Raw genomic sequence first — 12,500 nt, 5'->3', positions numbered from 1 at the left:
ATGAACTGAAAGCGTTCCCTTGTCTGTGGAGATGAACTGAAAGTGTTCCCTTGTCTGTGGAGATGAACTGAAAGTGTTCCCTTGTCTGTGGCTGAACTGAAAGCGTTCCCTCGTCTGTGGAGATGAACTGAAAGCGTTCCCTTGTCTGTGGAGATGAACTGAAAGCGTTCCCTTGTCTGTGGAGATGAACTGAAAGTGTTCCCTTGTCTGTGGAGATGAACTGAAAGTGTTCCCTTGTCTGTGGCTGAACTGAAAGCGTTCCCTCGTCTGTGGAGATGAACTGAAAGCGTTCCCTCGTCTGTGGAGATGAACTGAAAGCGTTCCCTCGTCTGTGGAGATGAACTGAAAGCGTTCCCTTGTCTGTGGAGATGAACTGAAAGCGTCCCCTTGTCTGTGGAGATGAACTGAAAGTGTTCCCTTGTCTGTGGAGATGAACTGAAAGCGTTCCCTTGTCTGTGGAGATGAACTGAAAGCGTTCCCTTGTCTGTGGAGATGAACTGAAAGCGTTCCCTTGTCTGTGGAGATGAACTGAAAGCGTTCCCTTGTCTGTGGAGATGAACTGAAAGTGTTCCCTTGTCTGTGGAGATGAACTGAAAGTGTTCCCTTGTCTGTGGCTGAACTGAAAGCGTTCCCTCGTCTGTGGAGATGAACTGAAAGCGTTCCCTCGTCTGTGGAGATGAACTGAAAGCGTTCCCTTGTCTGTGGAGATGAACTGAAAGCGTTCCCTTGTCTGTGGAGATGAACTGAAAGTGTTCCCTTGTCTGTGGCTGAACTGAAAGCGTTCCCTCGTCTGTGGAGATGAACTGAAAGCGTTCCCTCGTCTGTGGAGATGAACTGAAAGCGTTCCCTTGTCTGTGGAGATGAACTGAAAGCGTCCCCTTGTCTGTGGAGATGAACTGAAAGTGTTCCCTTGTCTGTGGAGATGAACTGAAAGCGTTCCCTTGTCTGTGGAGATGAACTGAAAGCGTTCCCTTGTCTGTGGAGATGAACTGAAAGCGTTCCCTTGTCTGTGGAGATGAACTGAAAGCGTTCCCTTGTCTGTGGAGATGAACTGAAAGTGTTCCCTTGTCTGTGGAGATGAACTGAAAGTGTTCCCTTGTCTGTGGCTGAACTGAAAGCGTTCCCTCGTCTGTGGAGATGAACTGAAAGCGTTCCCTCGTCTGTGGAGATGAACTGAAAGCGTTCCCTTGTCTGTGGAGATGAACTGAAAGCGTTCCCTTGTCTGTGGAGATTAACTGAAAGTGTTCCCTTGTCTGTGGCTGAACTGAAAGCGTTCCCTTGTCTGTGGCTGAACTGAAAGCGTCCCCTTGTCTGTGGAGATGAACTGAAAGCGTTCCCTTGTCTGTGGAGATGAACTGAAAGTGTTCCCTTGTCTGTGGCTGAACTGAAAGCGTTCCCTCGTCTGTGGAGATGAACTGAAAGCGTTCCCTTGTCTGTGGAGATGAACTGAAAGTGTTCCCTTGTCTGTGGAGATGAACTGAAAGTGTTCCCTTGTCTGTGGAGATGAACTGAAAGCGTTCCCTCGTCTGTGGAGATGAACTGAAAGTGTTCCCTTGTCTGTGGAGATGAACTGAAAGCGTTCCCTTGTCTGTGGAGATGAACTGAAAGTGTTCCCTTGTCTGTGGAGATGAACTGAAAGCGTCCCCTTGTCTGTGGAGATTAACTGAAAGCGTTCCCTTGTCTGTGGAGATGAACTGAAAGCGTTCCCTTGTCTGTGGAGATGAACTGAAAGCGTTCCGTCCGCTTCTCTGTCTGCGCCACCGGGATTAAGTGTCGGGGAACAAACCCAGACGTTGACGGCTGCTGGTGGGAACAGTATCAGGTACAGTATCAGGTACAGTATCAGGGCCTACAGTACGGGGTGACGGTGGCCCAGGAGGCAGAGCAGTCGTCTGGTAATCAGAAGGTAGTCAGAAGTCTAAGAACGCCAGGAGTTTCATACGAGACCGATATCGAGAGCTCCGCGGCTTCTCAGATCATCAGATGGCCTCAGACTGTGCTCCTCTCTGGTACTCCCAAGGGACTTCTAGGAGCAGTGACTCAGTGAGCACAAAGTGACCCACATGAGAAAAGTCCTCCTCAGGAAGACGTCTCCTCAGATCCACATGTCCACCCCCCCCCCCCCCCCCCCCCCCCCTGGGGAAACATGAACACTCATTCCCCATTCCCCACCTATTATATATTGGGCAAAAACAAGCCCGTGGAACATAAGGGAACCAGTGAGTGAACGGTAATGTCGGGTACCTTTGTGCAGTAAATATGCACTGCTTCCACAAACAGAGCCGTGCACATAGAGTCCATGATTAGGACATACCTGTTTTTATTGGATACATACCTTTTTGGGTGGGGTTTTGACATGTTTTATTTGGCATACTTTGATGTATTTGTCAACGATAACTGTTGCAAGTGCAAATGATTGGCATGTTAGTTTCTTTGAAAATCCCAATTAATCTATGAATAAAAGTACTGAAATAATTAGTTGTTTTCTGTGAAAAGATAGCATGCAGCATTTGTAGAAGTTTCGTAAAATGTTTTGTTGTATGTCTTTCACTGCAGTTGAGGCAGATATCGAAATGGTTGGTCCTGCCTATTGCTCGTGTTAAAACCTTAGAGCAAGGTGTCGGTTGAAAGAATTAATTCTTTTCATAAATTAATTTAAAAGATAAACATGCATTCATTCTGATAAGCTCTGAATAACACAGGACTATACATTTTGCAGATCGATTTCACTTCCTATTGACCATCATCCTGTGTGTGTGCATGTGTGTGTGTTTATATTCTACTGTATATACCTTGTTGGGAAAGGTCCTCTCTATATATGAGACCTTGTTGTGGAAGCTGTCCTCTCTATCTATCAGTGTGTATATGAGACCTTGTTGTGGAAGCTGTCCTCTCTATCTATCAGTGTGTATATGAGACCTTGTTGTGGAAGCTGTCCTCTCTATCTATCAGTGTGTATATGAGACCTTGTTGTGGAAGCTGTCCTCTCTATATATCAGTGTGTATATGAGACCTTGTTGTGGAAGCTGTCCTCTCTATATATCAGTGTGTATATGAGACCTTGAGGGGGAAGCTGTCCTCTGTCTCTATCAGTGTGTATATGAGACCTTGTTGTGGAAGCTGTCCTCTCTATCTATCAGTGTGTATATGAGACCTTGTTGGGGAAGCTGTCCTCTGCCTCTATCAGTGTGTATATGACTGAACTGGACTGACCTTGAGGGGGAAGCTGTCCTCTCTATCTATCAGTGTGTATATGAGACCTTGTTGTGGAAGCTGTCCTCTCTATATATCAGTGTGTATATGAGACCTTGAGGGGGAAGCTGTCCTCTGTCTCTATCAGTGTGTATATGATACCTTGAGGGGGAAGCTGTCCTCTGTCTCTATCAGTGTGTATATGAGACCTTGTTGTGGAAGCTGTCCTCTGTGTGTATATGACTGAACTGGACTGACCTTGAGGGGGAAGCTGTCCTCTGCCTCTCGGAGGAAGATGTCCATCTTCTTGCGTCCGTCCTCGTCCACAGAGCCACAGATGGACCAGATGAGGCTGAAGAGGAACCAGAGCTGCACCATACAGCCATGATGCTCCTTGTCTAACGGGTTGACCTGCGGGCGGGCCAGGAGGGTTAGGTTAGGTTAGGTTAGGTTAGGTTAGGTTAGGTTAGGTTAGGTTAGGTTAGGTTGACCTGCAGCCGGGCCAGGAAAGTTAGGTTAGGTTAGGTTAGGTTAGGTTAGGTTAGGTTAGGTTAGGTTAGGTTAGGTTAGGTTAGGTTAGGTTAGGTTAGTTTGACCTGCGGGCGGGCCAGGAGGGTTAGGTTAGGTTAGGTTAGGTTAGGTTAGGTTAGGTTAGGTTAGTTTGACCTGCGGGTGGGCCAGGAGGGTTAGTTTAGGTTAGGTTAGGTTAGGTTAGGTTAGGTTAGGTTAGGTTAGGTTAGGTTAGGTTAGGTTATGTTGACCTGTGGGCGGGCCAGGAGGGTTAGGTTAGGTTAGGTTAGGTTAGGTTGACCTGTGGGCGGGCCAGGAGGGTTAGGTTATTACGGTTTAGGTTAGGTTATTACGGTTTAGGTTAGGTTACAGTTTAGGTTAGGTTATTACAGTTTAAGTTAGGTTATTACAGTTTAGGTTAGGTTATTACGGTTTAGGTTAGGTTATTACGGTTTAGGTTATTACGGTTTAGGTTAGGTTACAGTTTCGGTTAGGTTATTACAGTTTAAGTTGGGTTATTACAGTTCAGGTTAGGTTATTACAGTTCAGGTTAGGTTATTACAGTTCAGGTTAGGTTATTACAGTTCAGGTTAGGTTATTACAGTTTAGGTTAGGTTATTACAGTTTAGGTTAGGTTTTTACGGTTTAGGTTAGGTTATTACAGTTTAGGTTAGGTTATTACGGTTTAGGTTAGGTTATTACGGTTTAGGTTAGGTTATTACGGTTTAGGTTAGGTTATTACAGTTTAGGTTAGGTTATTAAGGTTTAGGTTAGGTTATTACGGTTTAGGTTCGGTTATTACAGTTTAGGTTAGGTTATTACGGTTTAGGTTAGGTTATTACGGTTTAGGTTAGGTTATTACAGTTTAGGTTAGGTTATTACGGTTTAGGTTAGGTTATTACGGTTTAGGTTTAGGTTAGGTTATTAAGGTTTAGGTTAGGTTATTACGGTTTAGGTTCGGTTATTACAGTTTAGGTTAGGTTATTACGGTTTAGGTTAGGTTATTACGGTTTAAGTTAGGTTATTACGGTTTAGGTTAGGTTATTACAGTTTAGGTTAGGTTATTACGGTTTAGGTTAGGTTATTACGGTTTAGGTTAGGTTATTACAGTTTAGGTTAGGTTATTACGGTTTAGGTTAGGTTATTACGGTTTAGGTTAGGTTATTACGGTTTAGGTTAGGTTATTACAGTTTAGGTTAGGTTATTACGGTTTAGGTTAGGTCCTTTATACTCTTGGCTGTTATCAGCCACCTATGGCTGAGTGGACTTTCCTTCATGAATTAAATTTTAACATTAGCCTAAATGTTGCCTGTTGCAAATTAAATAATGTTGATGGAATATTTTATTTCTTTATTATATATTTATGTCTTTCTACTATTACACTGCCCATACCTGTACCTCCCCTCCCTCGGAGGCAACAGTTATAGATTGTATAGCTTTACGCTCTGCTCTATTGGAACTATCCCTTTATCCACTCTAATAATGAATAACTTTCTCCCGACCCGATGGCAGAGTTCCGGCCCTGGTTCCCGCGCCAGAGGGCAGTCGGCCGATAGGCAGACAGTTCCTCTGGTGGCTGGGGATTTGCATCGCAGACTCTTCGCCTCGGCCCGCTCTCGTCGTAAGACGGCGAGCAGCGGGGTTGAACGGCCTGGTGGTAGTGTTGTGCTGGAGCCAAGCGAGAGTTCTCTCGCCTCTTCTCCATATCCGATGGAGACTGAGGATTACATGGAGGGAGCGGGGGCTCTCTTCTTCGAAGGCCCAGCGGAGACGTGTCACTCTCCCCTTCAGGGAGTGGCAGGGAGTGCTAGGTCTCCCTGGGGACCCTCGTACTCTGGGACTGGGTTAAAACCTCCACCCCGGAGACGAGATGCCCAGCTATCTGCCACGTACGTGAGGGATGCGAGTGACGGGGAGGGAGGTACGCAAGGGGAGTTGCTTGCCTTGTTCCCCGAGCTCATGGCGGCCGCCGCAGCCGCCAATGGCGTGGCGTTGCCGCAGCTACTGCCGGTACCTGTTCCCGATGACATGATAAGTCATCTCTGGCAACGTCGTCCTGTGAGAGAGACGGGCATTGTCTGCCCATTCTTCCCAGCAATGGAGGCTTACGTGGCGCGGGGACAGGTAATATCCCGCATCGTTGGCCTTACCCCCGCCTACATGCCAGTCACGCGGGTGGTGGGTTTGGTCCAGGGGCTAAGGGACAGGGTGCCTCGACTTGATAGCCCGATGGCATCCATCCTTTGCCCCGAGATGGTGTGGGAGCCATTAAGAAAGCCAGTTCCCCAGGGGAAGTCGGCTAGGCAGTTATGGAGTCATGGAGTGACCAGGTGTACATCGCCTCGACACAGAGCCTGGCTGCAACCTCCAACATTGCGAAGCTGGCGCGCTACATGTCGGGGCTGATGGCGGGGCGGGGCGGTACTAGATGACCATCAACGGTACCTCCACGCCCAGGCGGCTGGAGCCATCCTGCATCTGCCCCAGCTGCAGGCGATAGCCGCTGGGAAGGAACACACCCTGGCCACTCTCATCCAGCGCCACCTTTGGCTGGAGCAGGCGCGGGTGCCGGATCAGAGGAGGATTCCGCTGCTCACGGCCCCCCTCTCCGATGCTGGACTTTTCGGGTCGGCCATGCAGCAGATGACGGCAGCCTGCAGGGAGATGGAGGAGGAGCGCTCCGTGCTCCAACCCCATTTTCCCAGACCCGATGCCACCGGTGACGTGAGGAGGAGGCAACGCCGGCAGAGGCCTGCGGCCATTGCCACCGTCACCACCACCGCTGCTGGGCCTTCCGCGAAAAAGGCCAGGAGTGGAGGAAGTGCTGCTGCAGCCAGTCGCCCTGCGCCTGGACGGAACGGTAGGGATCGACGTGACCAGGAGGCTCCTCAGCACCGTCCCTCCAGGCCCGTGGGGGCAAACGGCATTCAGCATGCGGCAGGCAACGCCCCCCCCCCGCCCCCAAATATGATTTTGTTATTAAATAAAGGGTCCCTCCTGGTGAGGGACTTTTTTTTGTTACAAAACGTGTGTTTATTCACTATATATTTGGGGATACGATCTAAACCCTCAACTACTGTTGGGGTTGTGTTCTTGCTTAGGGAGTGGGGTAGTTTTCTCTGAAAATAGTTTTTTGGTCGCTATTATGTATGAGCTTAGCAAGGCCTGTAGCTAGCACTTGGTCGAGGACTTATGTCTTCTCTCGTCATAAAAGACGGCGTTCTTCTTGCAGTAGTAAGAGTGAACTTTTGCCTTTTTTATTGTATGAAGGGGGTTGTGTGTGTTCATGTTCTATGTTCACCCATATTAAGATGGGTGGGTCACGGGATTTCCCTCGCCATGGAATACGTCACTAGGCACGTTTTCTATTGGCCATGATACATCCGTGAGTTTTTCAGGCTCTGTGCTGCGGACCACTGTCATTGTCAAAGTTGGATGATTCGATGCATTTGAAAACTGTTTGTTTTCTGCTCGGCTCTCTATTATTAAAATGTGTATTGGGCCTTTGGTCACTTGGCCCAATTATTACATATATCTTTTTCAATTGTTACTCACGTAGAGGTCTCTCTGGGGGAACTTCTGTCTTCCACTCTTGTGTAAAGAGCAGAATTGACAGGGTTTACCCTCAGATGCGTCATATGAGACCCGTATCTGTGTCTTATTGACCGGCTTCCTGCTGCTCGTCCCAGACAGCATGGAGGGAACGTTGTCTGGTGTTTCTTATTAGAATTCACCATTGATGTATTTTGGGTTCTCGACGTGCATATAGCGCTGGCCCTGGGTGCTTTCAATGTGGAACCACGGTATGGGCTGGCGCGCCTTGGTTGCCCAATTCATAGAAACAGAGTTTTTTATGCGGGCGGCTGGGAAGGAGATTTTATCTCTACCGAGCGCCAGGGCACTAGGTTAGACTTGACGGCTCACGTATATCTCCGGGCGGAGATGACGGAGTAGATCAATACATTGGCGGAGGGGTCTCACGCCCATGAGGTGGGCCACCAGGAGCAGTGCATTCGCATACTGACCGTCTTGGTGGCGCCCTCTGTGATGTTTTGGATCGACACGCGTACCTACCCCCCTCTTAGGACTGGGGATGACGGCGTGACTAGGACACAGGACTGGTTCTGGTCGCGCCGGACCAGGTCAGTTAACCCGTTGTTCGCCGGGGCGGAGATCTGCTGTTCTGGTACCCCGAAGGACTTTGTGCTTTTCCGGGGGGAAAATGCCCGGTCGGCCCGGGCGTCGCAGGGATTGATGTTGTGGATGTGTGTGTCATGTGTATGCCACTACGAGTTGGCCTTAACAGTGACATGCTTGGTCCATACTGTGTTGTACCTTGCGCTGTGTTAGGGGGCCTGGTCCTTCTCCATTTGTTTCACCCCTCCCTCACCCTGCTGGGCGGGGATGGGAGGGGGCTGTTGAGGAGGTTGCTGTCAACCCCATAGGCATCCCTGTGTAGGTCCCGGTCCGCCAGGCCCAGGTCCGAACTTGTTCTCGTCGACCTGTTGGCCTGGGTTAACCCTTTGAAAACTGAAACACTTGTACTGCTTGTATAGCCTGTGTATACGCGCAGTTATGTTTCTGAGTTTTCTTGGTGGGTTAAGGGAACAACCGCCTCCCGTTAAACTAAACATAGGGGGGTGGTTGGTTCTCCGGTGTGTTGGTAGCAGAGTCGACTCTCGGGTTGAGGCCGGGCTTGACCCCGTCTGCCCCAGAGTATGCCCCCGCATCTTTCATGACGTCTGCCAATTGTGTCAGCCTCTTCTTTGAACCTCGACCCCACTGGATTGGGGGGTCGGGTTTGTGGAGGTTATGACATGGTGCACAGCATACCGAACACCCCTTCCACTGGGATACTGTTCTCGCAGTAGACCCTTTAGGCGCCTGTCTAGTCCGCAGTGCTCCAGGCACAGGTCGAGTTCTTGGGGCCTGTTGCCTGGATTGAGGGATCAACCTCCTTGGGGGTTGTCTCCTCGGCACGCCGACTGGCCCTGCAGTGTTGTGGGGGGGGTAGCCTCTTGTAGAGTGCTTCAGAGCGGTGTGCCAAGGGGGGAAGGGCCTGCTCTTGATTTGGGCCCTGTCCGATACGCTGGCGATGTGGGGGGTGATGTCACCAGTGACCGTCTGGTGGGGTCCCGATGCTGCGGCCTTGTTGGCCTCACCAGGCCCATTTTTTTAGGGGGTCCTAGCCCTCAGGTTGTCCTAGGGTTGGGACCTCCTCCGCACTCCGCTGCTGCAGCCTTGCCACAGGGTTGGGTTATTGACCTTCAACCCCGCTATGTTGGGAGCTGTGACGGGGGTGTTTTGCTTCCCGTCCGTTCCCTGGTGGCATGTGGGATGCGACCCCGAGTGGTCGCGGGTCCTTCTGAAAGAAGGTAAGTCCCACGGTCTGCTCACCCTGTGCGTTTGAAGTGCTAAACCCTCTTCGCACAGTCGAATCCGATTCCCTCCCGTCCTCCACCAGGGAGGACCGGGGGGCTCGGGTCCTCCCCGGTTCTGATGGTTGTAGGGGGCCTCAGCGGGTACATCTGTCGAGCTTTTCGCTCTGCTCAGCTCCTGTGTTCCAATAGAGCAGAGCGTAAAGCTATACGATCTATAACGTAAGGTTATCCTATAACCCTAGTTATATGAGTATAGCGAGCGCTCTGCTCTGACTCACTGAGGACCCCATGGTCTTCGCCTTCAGTGGTGAAAGACTTGGGAAGGAGCTGATTCTGTGGCCACGACCCGCTTATATAGGAGCGGATGTGGGTGTGGCCAGACGGAGGTAAATAGGTGTGTGCATGTGGAGAAAGTTATTAATTATTAGAGTGGATAAAGGGATAGTTCCAATAGATCAGAGCGCTTGCTATACTCATATAACTAGGGTTATAGGATAACCTTACGTTGTGACTGGAGGATCGAGAAAAGAGGGCAGGGTTTGAGACAGGTCCATTTGAATCTGGCTCAAGCAGATCCCCAATTTAAGTGCTCTGTATTGAAGATGGTTCAGGACACAGGGTCGTTGGGTTCAGGACACAGTAGAGTGCACAGGGTCGTTGGGTTCAGGACACAGTAGAGTGCACAGGGTCGTTGGGTTCAGGACACAGTAGAGTGCACAGGGTCGTTGGGTTCAGGACACAGTAGAGTGCACAGGGTCGTTGGGTTCAGGACACAGTAGAGTGCACAGGGTCGTTGGGTTCAGGACACAGTAGAGTGCACAGGGTCGTTGGGGCGCATGCCGACGCATTTTATGAATATAAAATAAGCCTGGCTGCCATATTTCACTTTTTTTGTTTTGTTCTTCCATTACTGAGGAGTTGACATTAACACGCCTCTATTGTATTATTCATCTGTACCTTGTTCCCAAATTCTGTTTGCTAGAGAGGCAGTAGACATTGCCTACTAACCAATCTCAAAGACTCAAGGTTTAAGCACCCTTGGGAGAGAGGGGGAGAGAGAGAGAGGAGAAGAGAGAGATAGAGATGGAGAGAGAGAGGAGAAGAGAGAGAGAGAGAGAGAGAGAGAGAGAGAGAGAGAGAGAGAGAGAGAGAGAGAGAGAGAGAGAGAGAGAGAGAGAGAGAGAGAGAGAGAGAGAGAGAGAAGAGAGAGAGAGAGAGAGAGAGAGAGAGAGAGAGAGAGAGACAGAGAGAGAGGGGGGAGAAGAGAGAGAGAGAGAGAGAGAGAGAGAGAGAGAGAGAGAGAGAGAGAGAGAGAGAGATAGAGAGAGAAAGAGATGGAGAGAAGAGAGCAAGTGAGACGGAGTTGTAACATGTCTTTGTTGTAGTGTCAAGGTAGACAGAGTTTCAGAGCGGCATTGAGCAAATCAAAGACACACAACGCTACATGGAGACAAAGCAGTGCACACACACTCAACAAAACTCTGTTGCCTTTCACGCCCACTCTCTCTGCCTTATGCAAAGTTATAACTCAGCTAGCGGAAAAAGTTTTCAAAGTCAGAATGTCAAAAGCATAAAGGCTTATAGTTGGATTAGTGACATTTGATTGTTCACGGTACTTCTGTTTCACGCGGCTTGACGGAGAGAGAGGGAACAGGTAACATTCTAACAGGGTAGTGTCCTCATTTTTGTCAAAAAGTCTGCGATAGCTTTGTATATTATTAGGTGCTTGTGTGACATGTGACATTTGCGTTAGCAAGGACTATAAGCTGAGTACCAGGGCAGGGCCATGAGTACCAGTGCAGGGCCATAAGTACCAGGCAGGGCCATGATTACCAGGGCAGGGCCATGATTACCAGGGCAGGGCTATGATTACCAGGGTAGGGCCATGAGTACCAGGGCAGGGCCATGATTACCAGGGCAGGGCCATGATTACCAGGGCAGGGCCATGATTACCAGGGTAGGGCCATGATTACCAGGGCAGGGCCATGAGTACCAGTGCAGGGCCATAAGTACCAGGGCAGGGCCATGATTACCAGGGCAGGGCCATGATTACCAGGGCAGGGCCATGATTACCAGGGTAGGGCCATGAGTACCAGGGCAGGGCCATGATTACCAGGGTAGGGCCATGAGTACCAGGGCAGGGCCATGAGTACCAGGGCAGGGCCATGATTACCAGGGTAGGGCCATGAGTACCAGGGCAGGGCCATGATTACCAGGGCAGGGCCATGATTACCAGGGCAGGGCCATGATTAGGGCCAAGGATACAGTTTAGTACTGAGCCTCTGTAACCAGGGGTGTAAAGGGGTCCTACTAATCACCCCAAAGTACCAGAAAATACCAGAAAATACCAGAAACTACCCCAAAATACCCCAAAGTATACCCCAAAATACCAGAAACTACCCCAAAATACCCAAAATACCAGAAAATACCAGAAACTACCAGAAACTACCCAAAATACCCAAAGTATACCCCAAAATACCAGAAACTACCCCAAAATACCCCAAAATACCCCAAAGTATACCCCAAAATACCAGAAACTACCCCAAAATACCAGAAAATACCAGAAACTACAGAAACTACCCCAAAATACCCCAAAGTATACCCCAAAATACCAGAAACTACCCCAAAATACCCCAAAATACCCCAAAGTATACCCCAAAATACCAGAAACTACCCCAAAATACCCCAAAGTATACCCCAAAATACCAGAAACTACCCCAAAATACCCCAAAATACCAGAAAATACCAGAAAATACCAGAAACTACCCCAAAATACCCCAAAGTATACCCCAAAATACCATAAACTACCCCGAAATACCAGAAAATACCAGAAAATACCAGAAACTACCAGAAACTACCCCAAACTACCCCAAATTATACCCCAAAATACCAGAAACGACCCCAAAATACCCCAAAATAACAGAAAAATACCAGAAATACCCCAAAATACCCCAAAGTATACCCCAAAATACCAGAAACTACCCCAAAATACCCCAAAAATACCAGAAATACCAGAAAATACCAGAAACTACCCCAAAATACCCCAAAGTATACCCCAAAATACCAGAAACTACCCCAAAATACCCTAAAATACCCCAAAGTATACCCCAAAGTACCAGAAAATACCAGAAAATACCCAAAATACCCCCAAAGTACCCCAAAATACCCCAAAATACCAGAAAATACCAGAAAATACCAGAAACTACCCCCAAAATACCCCAAAGTATACCCCAAAATACCAGAAACTACCCCAAAATACCCCTAAATACCCCAAAGTATACCCCAAAGTACCAGAAAATACCAGAAAATACCCCAAAATACCCCCAAAGTACCCCAAAATACCCCAAAGTATACCCCAAAGTACCAGAAAATACCCCAAAATACCCCAAAGTATACCCCAAAGTACCAGAAAATACC

At 48.9% G+C, this 12,500-nt stretch overlaps 1 protein-coding gene across 1 annotated transcript in view; it reads right to left on the bottom strand.

The window, feature by feature from the left end:
• The window catches only part of dnah2 (dynein, axonemal, heavy chain 2), a gene marked incomplete at both ends in the record, with an annotated part of 509,699 nt that overhangs the window by 317,461 nt on the left and 179,738 nt on the right, over positions 1–12,500 (bottom strand). Inside the window, 1 exon segment of the mRNA XM_084326360.1 lies at positions 3,451–3,603. Coding sequence (XP_084182486.1) covers positions 3,451–3,603 — 153 coding nt within the window.

The sequence above is a fragment of the Notolepis coatsorum genome (assembly GCF_963971535.1).
Source record: "Notolepis coatsorum genome assembly, chromosome: 1".
Classification (NCBI taxonomy): domain Eukaryota; kingdom Metazoa; phylum Chordata; class Actinopteri; order Aulopiformes; family Paralepididae; genus Notolepis; species Notolepis coatsorum.
Note: the sequence above shows the minus strand (reverse complement) of the source record. Positions and strands in the feature narration are given on the sequence as shown.